The 15,689-nt window shown below is 30.4% G+C and overlaps 1 protein-coding gene across 7 annotated transcripts in view; it reads left to right on the top strand.

Moving 5' to 3' along the window:
- The window catches only part of LOC134711858 (phosphatidylinositol 3,4,5-trisphosphate 5-phosphatase 2-like), a 70,901-nt gene that overhangs the window by 49,996 nt on the left and 5,216 nt on the right, over positions 1–15,689 (top strand). For 5 of the 7 annotated variants that reach the window (XM_063572799.1, XM_063572800.1, XM_063572801.1 and 2 more), the window contains 15 exons: positions 212–308; positions 814–952; positions 1,626–1,725; positions 2,508–2,599; positions 2,957–3,038; positions 4,356–4,501; positions 5,221–5,278; positions 5,663–5,754; positions 6,855–6,945; positions 8,454–8,550; positions 8,928–8,989; positions 9,486–9,724; positions 10,353–10,436; positions 11,283–11,429; positions 12,021–12,032. In XM_063572799.1, the coding sequence (XP_063428869.1) occupies positions 212–308; positions 814–952; positions 1,626–1,725; positions 2,508–2,599; positions 2,957–3,038; positions 4,356–4,501; positions 5,221–5,278; positions 5,663–5,754; positions 6,855–6,945; positions 8,454–8,550; positions 8,928–8,989; positions 9,486–9,724; positions 10,353–10,436; positions 11,283–11,429; positions 12,021–12,032 (1,538 nt within the window). Of the gene's footprint in view, positions 1–211; positions 309–813; positions 953–1,625; positions 1,726–2,507; positions 2,600–2,956; positions 3,039–4,355; positions 4,502–5,220; positions 5,279–5,662; positions 5,755–6,854; positions 6,946–8,453; positions 8,551–8,927; positions 8,990–9,485; positions 9,725–10,352; positions 10,437–11,282; positions 11,430–12,020; positions 12,033–12,835; positions 12,854–15,689 lie in introns of all 7 variants that reach the window. The other 2 variants (XM_063572802.1, XM_063572797.1) reach the window with 2 other exon arrangements.

Here is a 15,689-nt window from a genome sequence, read left to right as displayed (position 1 = left end):
TGACTCTTCTAGAGTTTTAAGTTTAGCAGAATAATTTCTCTCTCAACTTCTTCTTCTTTTGTAATTTGGATGAAAACTCGGATGAGACCGATAAATGTTAACAGTATGTTAACATGAAACAGTATGTTAACATGAAACAGTATGTTAACATGAAATGAAAGAAAAGCAAAAATACAAAATTACTCATTGAACATTTATATATATTTTTCAGGTAACAAAGGTGCTGTTGGCATTTCATTTTATTTTAGAGGAACTTCTTTCTGTTTTATCAACTCGCATCTTACATCAGGAGACGAAAGAAATGAAAGGTAGGGAAACACCACTTCATTCTTATTTCTTACATTGTCCTTGACATAAGACATAAAGCTTTATTTAGTCGGTATAAACAACACAAATACAAACATAAGCTCTGAAGACCGTTTAAAACAGGCAGAGTCAGCAGGTCATGTTTTAAAGTAGAAGGTTTGGTAGATTTTGTTTTTCGTTAGAACTTGCTGGCAACTGATTTTTGTTCATGGATGTTGAAGTTAAAGTTACTTGAGAGGTTGCAAATCGCGATCCTGTTAAGAATGATTTCTAAAAATGATAGCTGGAACTTTCACATTCTTCAAAAACATGTGTTTTGTTTTGTAGGAAAATTTCAACCAAGATGAATTTTAAAACAATGGGGCAATGTTATGCTTTAATACAGTTTGTTGCAAAATCTTTTAACAAAACAAAATTTTAAATTTCAATAGAAAACTGTTTGTCATTTGGATTATTATATAAACATTAATAAATATGATGTCTTTATGTAAAATATTTTTCTTCCAGACGTAATGCCAACTATAGAGATATTATAAAAGGTTTATCATTAGGACAGAAACATTTAGATTTGTTTGACGTAACTAACCAATTCCATCATGTCTTCTGGTTTGGTGATCTCAATTACAGAGTGGAAGATAATATAGAGGTTAGTTAACAATGTGATTCTCATCTTGTTTTACTCTATTTCTCTAATATTTTGTTGCATCTTAGGTTGTTTTTAGATAAAAGGTTTTATATAAAGATTTTGTATGTGAAATTCAATAATTAAATTTAAAAATGAATTCAGATGATTATTAAAAGAAAAGTTAAATTATGTATCTTTTTAACGGAGAAAGTGGGTACCCTTGAATTTGTTGTTCACCCGTTTGTTTTACATTCAGGCATTCTCTGAAAATATTGATTGGTTCTTAAACCCTATAATAAAGGGATATCTGCTGGCTTCTAATATAAATCTTAATTAATGTATTTTGTAAGGTAAGTTATTTTTAAGAAACATTTAAAATCGTTATCATGAAAATAAATAAAAAAACGAATTTGTCCAGCAAAACATCTCAGAATTAATACATTAGGGCTGTTCCAAAAATAAATGTATGGGGGGTAGGAAGGCACTTTTTATTTGACCCCACCATGCATACATTTCAAATTGGATATTTCATTTAAATGATCAAGCAATCTATCTTTTAAAAAATAACCACAACCCATCAAATTTTAATAAAAGTGCCTTCCTCAAAAATGGATACTTTATAAAAAAAAATATGAATTTAGTGTAGTACCGGTACAGCATTTAATGTTGAATAATCCTAAACATATATTCTCAGGTTATTTTAGAAAAATGTGAATCTCAAGATATACAATACTTACTTGGAAAAGATCAGTTGCTGAAAACACAACATAATAAAAAGGCTTTTTGTGGATTCGGTAAGATTTATTAAATTTAATTATCAATATCACTGTTTAGAGCAAAAACTAATTTTGGTACCCTTAATTTTATTATATGAACAAATTATTATGGGTTTTGACATGCAATACATATATTCGGTAAGGGGAGGGTTTTAAGAAGTTTGCCTATTTAAGACCAGTCCATCTATAGACAGGAGTTTTGGGATATACTCATCAATGAAGTGTCCAGTTATTCATCTCATATTATACACTCAGTTCTTTTGTATATATATAGTTTGGTGACACTGAAAGGTGATTAGAATTTAATAATAATTATAACGGCAATCATCCTTATCACATGCATCTTCAAATAGACTGCTCTTATGCAAATTAAACATAAACTCCTCCCGATCAGTTGAAATAACATTGGTAATATCATTGTTAATTTTGTTTCTTTACAAAATTGGAAAAAAAACAATATTTAAAGGTTAACTTATCATATAATGCAAAGGATTTCTACTGAATGAGTTTGCTATAATTTAAAGAAAGTTATCAATATTGTTTGAAAATAAAATAACAATAGTTTTATGAAATGTTTAAAAATGAAGTTTTTGGAAGTGGAAGCTGAGTTAAGTATTTTAGTTTTTGAAATGATAGCTTTTTAAGTGAAAGCTGAGTTAAGTAAGGAAAATTTTAATGTCCGTCCATCTGATAACTTCCATAAGTAAGAGGAACATGGATGTTAAAATTCAATTTATAGTGTTAAGAATTTTAGAATAGATTCTGAATTAGTCCAATATGTACTTTTGTGTATATTTCAGAGGAAGCTAGAATAGAATTTATGCCAACTTATCGATTACCTAGACATAAACCGGAGTACAATTATGATTGGCTGAAAAAGAAGAATAGTGGGGTGAGTACAAAATTAATGGCCAGAATAGAAAACTTATTATGCAAGTCTTTTTTGATCCTGTCTTATATTTTAAGCATAAAAAAGCTCAGTGGTATTTCAAATAATTGCTGTAACATCTTATCACTATTTGTTTGTTATTACTGGATATCACAGAAGTTCCCGTAAAATGTTGATCCAGAAAAGAAAAGTGAGTGTCATATGGCGTTCAAGTGTCATGGATTCCCAAATATTTATTAGGTCTTTATTGAATGTCTGAGAACTTTTGTACATTATAGGTAGCCATGATTTAAACAAAATCACAAAAGAAATTGTAAAAACAAGAAGTACTTATTGTTTTAAATGTGATTTATTTTTCAGGATAGAATTAATGCCCCATCATTCTGCGACAGAATATTATGGAGGTCATACCCAGAAACTTATATTGAAAATAAAACTTACGGTAAGAAAGTTTTTCTTCTATGCGTTTGCAGGATTCACAATTTAGAAATTATACTTTGGAATAAGCTTGATGGCTAAACTATTTAGTTCTACCCTGAATATTGAAAGAGAGACTATTTTGAAAGTTCTGTTTAGGATCTAGGACATATGTAGGAGCTTTATTGAGAAATGAAAGGTGCCTTATAAAAATAAAAAGTTGTGGTATGATTGCCAATGTGACAACTCTCCCCTAAAAGCAAAATGATGTAGAAGTTAGTAAATATTGATAACCATGCAGCCTTCAACAATGAACAAACATATACTGCATAGAAAAACTATCAATGTAAACAAGAAGAAAAAAACAAACTGTAAAATATTAGCCAATACACCACAGACATGAGGACACATTCTAATGCAGACACACAGCACGAGCAATAAAACCTGCAGTCATTACAAAAAAAAAATATTTCAATATTTGTCTTGCATAACAGCTCATCATGGATGTTCTGATAAACTAAAAAAATTGTCGCATGAAATATTATTCGACAACCAAAATGAATAATGATTGTGGTATGATGTCAGTAGGTCCAACATTGCAAAAATTGTGATAAAGTATATTTTGGGCAAATAATGAAACTACTTGGTATCCTAAAACATAGAGCTAATGAAGGGCTGTAAAAATCATTCTTTGAAACATGTATTTTAAATTGAATATGCTTTAAAGTCAAAAGAAACGAGTGACCGCTGAAACCAATGTATACAAACATCATAAACTTAGTCTTCTGTGCACAAATTTATCATTTTTTTCATGTAAATTTCGTATAATCGTCATTTTTTTTTCAATCGGTCAGTGTTGTTGTGCAAATATGGGAATTAATTAAAGTTCGTGTTTTGAAGCCGAAGTTTAACGATGGTCACCTGTTTGTCAACAATCGAACAAAAAATAAACAAAAAAGCATGGAAAGAGAGCACGTATTTAACATGTGAATTCAGATAATAGTTTATTTTAAGGACATTCATGCGTATTGTGATCACCGGATTTTTACGAGATGGGTCACACTGAGGTCACTTTGCATACGGAAAATATGTCGGGGGAATTGGTTGCTGGAAGCAAGCAATTAAAATAAAGTAAACTTCTTCTAAATATGAATAAATTAAAGAATTTTCTTCAGAAAATAGTAAATGTACGTAAGTTTTATAATGAAAACTATCCATTGAGTTATAAAAAACATATGCATTATTTTTTTTTGATTTGAGGTTTCTTATGACTTTAAATAAGAGAATTTAAATTGAAAGAATAGTGCAATTTAACAGCTTTTATCTTATTTTATTTGAACAGGCTGTGCAGAAAAAGTTTTAGGCAGTGATCACCGACCAGTTTTTGCCTCTTTTAATGTTGGAGTGAGTTCAGATTTTGTGATGAACAGAGATTCTTTAATAGAGGATTCCCCAGTGGAAATACTATTTGACGAAATAGAAGCTCAGGTAAATTTCTGAAGATTTCATGTTTATCAAGAAGGTAAATAATTGTCAGTGGTTAATATAACTGTCTATACATTTGTACAAATAACGGAAGCGAACTATTTGGTCATGAGACATGAGGCTAATGTCAGTATTGACAATTTGATTGATTGATCAGTCCATTGAATGATTGTGTGGACTTTAGGATTGATTAAATGATTAATTGAATTGAACCTTTTTTAGAGATTCAAGTTGATCCTTACACAAACAGGGAACATGAATTTACTCTTTTTGGACATTAGATTTATTCATCCCTAATTTCATGTGATGTTTGTTTAACTATGATGGGATCTGTATTTTTTTTTCAAAAACAGATTGTCAGTGTGCAATGCACTTAATCCTTTTCTATTGCTAAATAAAATGTATAAAAAAGATATCAGAGGGACTTTGAAACTCATAAGTTGAAAATTAACCGACAATATCATGGCAAATAAAGAAATAGACAAACAGACAAACACAAAATACATATTAGAAATCTAAAGGCTTAGCAACATAAATGCAAAAATTGAAATTTGAGAAAAAAGAAAATTGAGTTATAAAATATCTTTGAAATATCATGATGTCATGAACATAATCTGTTTTGTCAAGTTCTCCAATGTACAATGTACATCAATTTTTGACATGAACAAATAAGAATTCTATGTAAAATCAAAGATCACAACTACACTTTCTTGTCTTTTTAGGTAAAGACCTGTTGTAAACAGTCTTTTGTGATAGAATTTAGATCAACCTGTTTACAAGGTATGTTGGAATATTATTGATATCATCTTTTTTGTGACTTGTCTACTACATTGCACTAAGAGCATCCTAACATTTTGAAAAACATACCCCAAAAAATCACCAACAAAAATTTGAAAGTCAGTTATATCAATAAGAGAATTTGAAAGATGTTGGTTGTGAAAACAGACATGTTCTTAATGAATCTTTTATTTATCTTTATAAAAGATAGATTGTCCCTAATATATAACTGTTTAGAAAACATTGAATCAGATAAAATCAAAATTTACTGTGTAAAATATAATTAAATACAAAAGGAATATCTGAATTTTTTATTCAATTAGAAAGAAAAAATTGTGAAGTTTGTTTAATATCTCTTTTTAAAAAACAGATTTGTTATTATTTCAGAATTTGTCACCAGTCAGGCAAATGCTACATTTTTAGAGAACAAAACTGGTTTATATACCTGTCCTGTATGGAGATCTCCTCAACTTCCAAAAGTAGGTTTCTATCTTATGTAGTGCTCATGCATGTTAAATTTATTTTCATTTTAAAGACACAACCAATAATGTTGGAAAATTGATATATTATAGAATTCAAGTAATTTCATGTGGTATAACTAATTTTTACTCAATCACTAATCATTGATCAAATATAACATCCACAAATCCATTTCAAATTTGTCTTCACTATTATTAGCTCACCTGGCCCGAAGGGCCAAGTGAGCTTTTCTCATCACTTGGCGTCCGTCGCCCGTCGTCTGTCGTTGTCCGTCGTGGTCGTTAACTTTTACAAAAATCTTCTCCTCTGAAACTACTGGGCCAAATTATACCAAACTTGGCCACAATCATTATTGGGGTATCTAGATTAAAAAATGTGTGGCGTGACCCGCCAAACCAACCAAGATGGCCGCCATGGCTAAAAATAGTACATAGGGGTAAAATGCAGTTTTTGGCTTATAACTCAAAAACCAAAGCATTTAGAGCAAATCTGACAAGGGTCAAATTGTTTATCAGGTCACTGCCCGGAAATTTTCAGATGAATCAGAGAACCCTTTGTTGGGTTGCTGTCCCTGCATTGGTAATTTTAAGGAAATTTTGTTTTTGGTTATTATCTTGAATATTATTATAGATAGAGATAAACTGTAAACAGCAATAATGTTAAGCAAAGTAAGATTTACAAATAAGTGAACATGACCAAAATGGTCAATTGACCCCCTAAGGAGTTATTGTTCTTTATAGTCAATTTTAAACAATTTTCATAAAATTTGTAAATTTTTACTACCGGTAACATTTTCCACAGAAACTAGTGGGCCAAGTTCATTATAAATAGTGATTATTGTAAGCAGCAAGAATGTCCAGTAAAGTAAGATGAACAAACATATCACCATCACAAAAACACAATTTTGTCATGAATCTATCTGCTTCCTTTGTTTAATATTCACATAGACCAAGGTGAGCGACACAGGCTCTTTAGAGCCTCTAGTTATTCTTTAAGATTCTTAAGATCCTATCAGAAAGCTGACCATAAGGTCCAGATAATCTTTAAATGTTTTACTATAGTCCTTCCACACCTGTATGACTTGATTCCTCCTTTTAAGTTGAAGCCATTGTTTGGAGACCAGGATTACCTAGAAGAACAACACATAATGGTGGCAGTGCGATCAAAAGATGGAGACAAGGAATCATATGGTAATCACTTGCTTAATAAGGTTTTACCAAACATTGGGTAATGGGTGACAAGAAATCATATGGTAATCACTTGTTTAATAAGGTTTTACTGTATATCGTGTAATGGGAGACAAGGAATCATATGGTTATCACTTATTAAATAAGGTTTTACTGTATATTAGGTAATGGGAGACAAGGAATCATATGGTAATCACTTGTTTAATAAGGTTTTACTGTATATTGGGTAATGGGTGGCAAGGAATCATATGGTAATCATTTGTTTAATAAGGTTTTACTGTATATTGGGTAATGGGAGACAAGGAATCATATGGTAATAACTTGTTTAATAAGGTTTAACTGTATATTGGGTTATTGGAGACCACAAATTATATGGTATTCACTTGTTTAATAAGGTTTTACTGTACATTGGGTAATGGGTGACAAGGAATCATATGGTAATCACTTGTTTAATAAGGTTTTACTTAATTTTACTATATATTGGGTAATGGGTGACAAGAAATCATATGGTATTCAATTGTTTAATAAGGTTTTACTATATATTGGGTAATGGGTGACAAGGAATCATATGGTAATCAATTGTTTAATAAGGTTTTACTATATATTGGGTAATGGGTGACAAGGAATCATATGGTAATAATTTGTTAAATGAGGTTTTACTGTATTTTGTGTAATTAGTGACAAGGAATGATATGGTAATCACTTGTTTGATAAGGTTTTACTGTATATCAGGTAATTGTGACAAGGACTTATATGGTTATCACTTGTTTGATAAGGTTTTACTGTATATCAGGTAATTGTGACAAGGAATTATATGGTAATCACTTGTTTGATAAGGTTTTACTGTATATTGGGTAATGGGTGACAAGGAATCATATGGTAATTTCTTGTTTAATTAGGTTTAACTGTAGTCGGGTAAAAGACAACTTTTGAGAATGACAAATATTTAACTTTTTCGTATAGAGACTAAAAATTGAACATAACCCACATGAAACAAACTGATAGAGGGTATGCTGATGATAAAGCCTTGATTTATTGTCCTGGTTATATTACTATCAGTGGCCTCCCTCTTATGCAATCAGTAGGCCTTGGCTTATGACAATTTCTGGGTTCCGCCACTGAATGCAGATTTCCAATACTTGGTTTTATTCTTAATTGAAGTAATATCTGAGCTTAACATTGCTGAAAATTATGAATCTGATGTTAGAATACTGCTAACCTGAAAATATTAGCATTTTAAGCAGTTGTCAGAGATAATATTTGCAACTTCTATAATACTGTTTTTGATTTGGCATTTTACTATCCTTATCACGGAATCTGCTTAAGTCTACAGAGCTTATGGTAGTACATGTACCATCTATGAAGAAAATGATATAAATTATCCAAACTTAATGTCTTACTGTCAGATCAGACATTTAGTGTGGATACACTAGATACACTATTTTTTTAAATACACCCCAATAAAATTTGAAATATATAAATCAGAATGCCCATACAACTTTTTTTTCCAGGTGAATGTGTGGTTGCTTTGAAGAAAAAGTTTGAAAAAATGCCTCAACAATTTGAATGTATGCTACTTCATCAAGGGGAAGTAACTGGCAGACTAAAGTAAGTGTTCAAATTGCTTTACTTTAAAAAGTATAAATACAAAAATACAGAAATCCAAAAAAAATTCAAAACATTAAGTACCTTATCAAATGGCAAAATCACAAGCTCAAACACATCAAACAAATGGATAACAACTGTTATATTCTTGGTACAGACATTTTCTTGTGTAGAAAATGGTGGATTAAACCTGGTATATATGTCTTAACCTCTTACTTGAATGACAGTCACATAAAATTCCATTATATTGAGCATTTTGAGCAAATAATATAATTCAGATCTACTTAAAAGTTGCAATAGTGTTGCTCTCTAGGCAAATACATCTATGATTGTTTTTTACATACAAAAATTCTGAAGCTAAAATGTTGTTACAATTTCAGAGGGAAAATGCATGTGTTAGTAGGAGGAACAACCAAGAAGAAGATTTCTATAAAGTCATATGGTAATTAATTCTTCAGATAGATTTATTAACACTTCACATCCATTCTTTTACTCTTTTGATGGTGAAGTACTCATGCAGAACATTTTCCAAATTTTCTTCATAGACAGAAACATATTACAATCATTCCTTAATTGAAGGTATTTTATGGTGAAGTCATGTTTGCATCAAGCTGAAAATAAGTACACTTGCTTATATTAAATGATGTGAACTTAAAAAAAATGCTAAATAATATTTTAAATTAGATTTTGCTGTTAACTTGACATGGAAATGTCAAAGTGTTAGCTGTGCCTTGCCTCCTAAGGAAACTTATTCTAAATTGTTATTAGTTAATTTTTCCTTCTGGAAAAGAGAGTAAGGGTACAATCATTACATAAGAAGTCAGAAAAAACCAGACTAAATATATGGTACATGTAGGAATTGTTCATTTCTATATTTAATAAAACGTTGTTGTTCATTAGAAAAAGAATATTAACTTTTGTTTACATATCTTTTGTAGAACTTGTTGCCTTTGACACAGATACTGAAGAGTACTGTGATCCTGATCTTATCCATTCTGATGTCACTCCTGCAACACCAGATGTTATCCGCATCACTCAAAAATCTCAGATGTCTCCTACAACTACAAAACAAACATCTCCCTTAGCTCAATTCAAACAAAAAGGAACCAGTAGACCAGTGACTGACATGCCCAGGAGTTCTCGTTCAGAAGAATATGAAGAAATTTCTGTTGGTCAGGTATCTTGTCAAACCAAATCAGTTCTTTAAGCTGCTTAGTAATCAATATATTTATTAAAATAAAGATAATTAAGTGTTATCAGTAACTGTCCACTTTGAATTTAAGTTTTCTTCATCTAAATTTTATGAAACTGTTACACAATGCTAAGACACACAACACCCATACAGATTTGAACTTGAACAGTGAGCCATATAATGTTCTATAGTTATGCACCTTTTTAGCTCACTTTGAGTTTTTCTCATCACTTGGCGTCCGTTTTTAAGTGTAACTACTGGGCCAAGTTCATTATAGATAGAGATAATTGTAAGTAGCAAGAATGTTCAGTAAAGTAAAATCTACAAACACATCACCAAAACACAATTTTGTCATGAATCCATGTGTCTTTTGTTTAATATGCACATAGACCAAGGTGAGCGACACAGGCTCTTTAGAGCCTCTATTTGATTAAGGGAAATTGCAAAGCTTGAGTTGAGGCATTTGCATACTCAGACACATATTATTCTTTAATCATTTTATTATTCAGTATCCTTAAAAATTTTCAGTGATTCAGTATTTATCACCAACCTTTGATTTATTAACTCTTTAAAATGACAGAAACAGATTTATAATAGCATTCATTTTTTGTAGAAATCAAGACCAGTTACTGAGGTTCCCCCTGGTAGAACATTTAGTAAGAGAACACCACAATATGAAGAAATAGATCTGTTACAGGTTAGCTGATTTATAAATGGAATTAGAAACAAGACCATTCCCTCTTCTGTAAGATTGAGTCAGGATGGATGAATGCATACATACTTTTTGCAAACATTTCATGTTCAGTTCTAAATTAAGCCATTTTCATGTGTGCGTTAGTAATGTTTTATGGCTGCAGCAGTTTTCTTTTTCAAATTGTTAAACAATATTCTTAAATAATTAGAACACCATAACCTACATGATTTGTGTTTATGGATAGCTTGTCTTTAGCATTGCATTTATATAAAGCTCCCTTTCTACATTTCCTAAAAAAATTCTATCAACTTCTTCATTTGTTGACGAAATCTTCATCTTGTTCATCAATCAAATCCAACGGTACAGTACCAAGTCAGGAATATGACAGTTGTTATCCATTCGTTTGATGTGTTTAGACTTTTGATTTTGCCTTTTGATTTTTGATATTCCTTTTTGAATTTTCCTCGGAATTTAGTATTTTTGTGTTTTAACTTTTTTCACATAATTTTTAAGATGCGGGGTCAAACATCATCAAATTTTATACTAAAACTGTAAAGCAGTGAAATAACAATAAATTTGAAAAATTAATAAAAGATATAAAAATTTCAATAATATTTGTATGTTTATCTTTTACTTCTGTCTGTTCTTGTGAAGGGGAAGGTGGCAGTGAATTTAATTTTAAAAGAAGGTAACGGGACATGAAATGTTCCATATGAGCCATTGCTATAACTTGGGTATGGTTCATTCATCATCAAATGCATTTTAAAATCTTTTTATTTTTGTACAACTTGTTTATTATTTCAATTACTTAAAGGCAGATTTTGTAATTATAACTTAATATTTTTACAGTTTCCAGAGGCAACACAAACTACTGGTGCTAGACGTAAACAGCTTCCCCCACCATCCTCAGACTCACCCATCTCATTCAGTGCTCCTCCTGAAGTACCCCCACCCCCATTACCAAAGAAACAGGCTTCTTATGTCAATGTTATACAGGTAAGTCTCTTAATCAATTCATTTGAAGGATAAGATATTGCTTTATTTCACTTATTTGCTTCTATAGTCTCTTAAAATTGTTGATACTTTTTATAGTTCAATAAGGGGTCAATACACCTGTACTTACAAATATTACAATTAAGATTTATGGAACATTGCATATTTAAATTAAAATTTCCATATTAGACTGGAATATTTATTATTTTGGAACCTGTGTTTCCAAGGCCTACATGTATTAAAAACCTTGACAATTATGTCATTGCAAATTTCACCAAAATTTCTCAATTTTGTCCTTTTTGTTGTGTAACTATAGATGGCTTTTAGGAAAAGCTTGTTAGAATACTCCTTTTTCATTTTCTCACCTTTCAATTCATCAACTTGAAACACTTATAATAATGAAACATTGGACTTAATATTTGGGTCTAAATGGGGCCCTAACCGAACTCACTTCTTTCCATATGATAAATCTTGTCCATTGATTTGTACTTTAATAGTGGTTGTTGTCACCTCCATTTTTCCATCAGTTGTGTCAGTTTAAAAATCAGAAATTGTCATAAGTAAACAGTAATATTTATTCACTTTCGCCAACAGAGTGCATCTCAGGTATGTAAGCTGTTGTTTGATTGGTGTTTAGTTTTTACTTTGTTTCTGAAAATGAGCGCTAATGTTTGTTTTCATTTAATTTAACTAATGTATTAATTTTATTACTTTTAGATCTGTACAAGTTTTATGTCATGTCAGTTTTAAAACTACTAATTTACAAAATTGTCAAGTCTTAACAAATGTTTTCCGTTACTTTCTAACAATAGTGCTTCATCAGATAAAAAATTAAAAGGAAGAGTTTAGTTTATCCATGTGATACAGGAAGCAGTAATCAAAGGGAGGGGTTTAGTTTAAACATGTGGTACAGGAAGCAGTAAAAAATAGTTTGGGAAAATCAACATGATCAAATGTCATTATATTCTGAAACCATTGTAGATGAATTGATGTGAAATTACAAAAAATATATGAATTTGTCTGTAGTAATGTATCATTTTCACATTGTATTTTGACTTGTATAGATAATGCTTACATTTACCAGTGTTTATGTGGAAGTATCTCATATGCATTTATTCTTCACTATGGTTGTGGAATTGTTTTAGATTGAAGACTTATGTTTAAAAAAAAAATAATTTACATGAAAAGTTATCAAATCACATGTTAAATTATGAAAATGTGGTAAAAAAATGGACAGCTGATACCAAGTTTTTGCTATAATAAATTTATCAACTGAAATAGTTAATGAATCAGACTGAAGCTTCTTACTTCAAATCATGAGTTGCATTTATTAATTGATAACCCTTTGTTTATTGTGATGTTTTAACTCTGCTGAGCTATTTAAATGTTATTTGCCTTATTTTACTAAGGACACATAATAAAAAAAAGTGAGTATCTACGTAGACCATTTTGTTGTATGCATGTAAATATATACACAGTATGTTTTGTGTTGGCTTTACCCGTACATGTATTACTATTGAATGAACAGGATATAAATACTTAACAAAATTGGGATAAGTGTTTTGAATAAAAACCTTATTATAACAAAGAATTACTGTGTTTAGTTTTTACAGTTAATAGAAAAATTACACCGTGGATTATTTTATTTTTCATTGATTGAAGACAAATAAATTTTTCATTGGTATATGATTTTGTGGTATAGAAAATCTGTACTTCGCTGAAAATTTGAATTTGTAGTTAAAATATAGCCTAGATATCCATGAAATATGGTATCCCACTAATCCACAGTATTTGATTATTAGATAGGCACTATCTAACAGGATCTCATTCTGAATCAACATTATTGTTAAATTGAATTTGGAACAAATATATTATAGAATTTTAGATCATAAATTGATCCCTTTGTTGAATTTTCTAATATAGTGGCTTTGAAGTCTTCTAAGTGTAGCTTTTTCAATATTAAGATGATGGTTCTCTTTCTAGGTTTTATAGTTTAAGCATTAAAGTCAACCGTCATCTACTCATCGTAAAAAAAATGACTTACTTTTTCTTATCATTCACTCATCAGAAAAACAAAGAACGAATCACTCTTTTCAACCATATGTGTATATTAATATAAGTACTAGAAAGATAATACATTCAATAATATTACAAAGGGCATATACATTGGTTGAATTTTGCACATGAAAATTTATATCCTTCCGTCAGCAACATTCTTACTGTTGAAACATCAAAGAATACTGTGTCCAGCTTCTAGATCAGTCACTAAAGTTTTATAGCTTTCTTTAGTAATACCTCTTATTGGCTTATACATATATATATGTGTGTGCTCTTTGTAGTACTTTTGGATACAAGGTGTATTAGTGTTCCCTACAGGTAGTTTTGGGTGGATTCCACACAAACATGTAATGCCTTGGGATTTTTTGGGTTTTTTTTTACACTCTCCTTGTTTTTGTTTTTTTTACATCTTTGGAAATCATAACCTGTTTTGTTAAGTTTGTTTTGACTCTGACCTTTTTCTTTGAATTCCTTTGAAATATTCCTGTGTTCATATTAATACAATGAACCTGCTCATTATGTGCCCAGCAACAACAAAACAGTAAAGTCAATTGACCATCAGGAATTTGAATGGACAATCAAGCAAAAAAAAAAATAGCAGGTTTTTATATTAAAGAATTTAATAGTAAAAAATGATGACTACAACAAAATGATATGTATTCACCTATTGTGTGTTTTTTACTGTTCTTTTGCCCTGCCTTTATAAAACCTGTAGGGAACACAAAGGAACAATATTTTCTTTTAGTTAACTAGTATTAGTGTTAACAAGTTTTTATATTTTAATACAATTAATTCATGTAATATAAATAGATCTAACCAGTTTTTAACTTAATTTTTAACTTAGTTTTAATTTCTTGCGAATATTTAGTTTATACTTATAATCTGTTTATAAATTTTTAACACTGTAGATAAACATAGTTTATTAGTATAACCTTAATTTGATTTAGAAGTTTTATCAATTTTTCATTTCTTCAGAATATTTTGTATGCAGTGCTGTTCTAAGCTCACATGACCCAAATGACTTTTTTGTCATTAGACGTCTGTCATGGTTATAAAAATACAATCTGCTCAGATCTGCTGAAGGCCAATAAAATCCAAATGTAATCTTAATTGTGAAAATTTTGGGGCCTGTAATTGTTTTTGATGTCAATGGATATTGACAGTTTTTATGCCCCACCTACAATAGTAGAGGGGCATTATGTTTTCTGGTCTTGCCTCCGTTCGTTCGTTTGTTTGTCTGTCTGTGTGTCCGTTCGCTTCAGCTTAAAGTTTTTGGTCAAGGTAGTTTTTGAAGAAGTGGAAGTCCAATCAACTTGAAATTTAGTACACATGTTCCCCATGACATGAACTTTCTAATTTTAATGTCAAATTATAGTTTTGACCCCAATTTCATGGTCCACTGAACATAAAAAATAATAGTGCGAAGTTCAGGTTAAAGTTTTTGGTCAAGGTAGTTTTTGATGAAGTTAAAGTTACATCAACTTGAAACTTAGTACACATTTTCCCTATGATATGATCTTTCTAATTATAATTCCAAACTATAATTTTGACCCCAATTTTACGGTCCACTGAACATAGAAAATGATAGTGTGAGTGGGGCATCAGTGTACTATGGACACATTCTTGTTCTCTTCTGTGGTTCAGGAGATATAGTCCTAGATTGATAGGAAAATGCTGGGGTTTTTTTTGGTTACCTTGCAATAACTTATGAACTGTTTAACAAATTAATCCTTGTCATATTTTTTTACATACTATTATTAGAGTTGTCTGTCCCAGACCAGTTAGGTATGCTCTGCATAGTTTTATTGTTGAGTCAGTGACTTTTGTCACCTAAAGCTCGACATAGGGATATTGATCTGGCAACAGTGTAACCTTGCTTCTTAAAAGCTTTACATTTTAGAAGGAAGAAGACCTGGATGCTTCATACTTTGTATATATAGATGCCTTTAATATGTTGAAAAATTTCCTTCTGTCACATGTTCATTGTTCTTAACCTCATTTTCAAGGTTCAGTGACAATTTCTGTTTTTTACACCTTTGAAATGTCTTCTGTTTATCTGTAATGAAATTTATTTGGTTTTAAATAGATGTGTAAAAACAGCGAATATGTGTCCCCCATTGACAAAACATCAGGAAATTTCAAACACCCTTTAATCTAATTTTACAGATGATTATTTTCAAACAAACATGTTTTCAAGATAAGGAA

The sequence above is a fragment of the Mytilus trossulus genome, chromosome 3, assembly GCF_036588685.1.
Source record: "Mytilus trossulus isolate FHL-02 chromosome 3, PNRI_Mtr1.1.1.hap1, whole genome shotgun sequence".
NCBI lineage: Eukaryota > Metazoa > Mollusca > Bivalvia > Mytilida > Mytilidae > Mytilus > Mytilus trossulus.
This window is presented reverse-complemented; position numbering and strand designations above follow the sequence as displayed.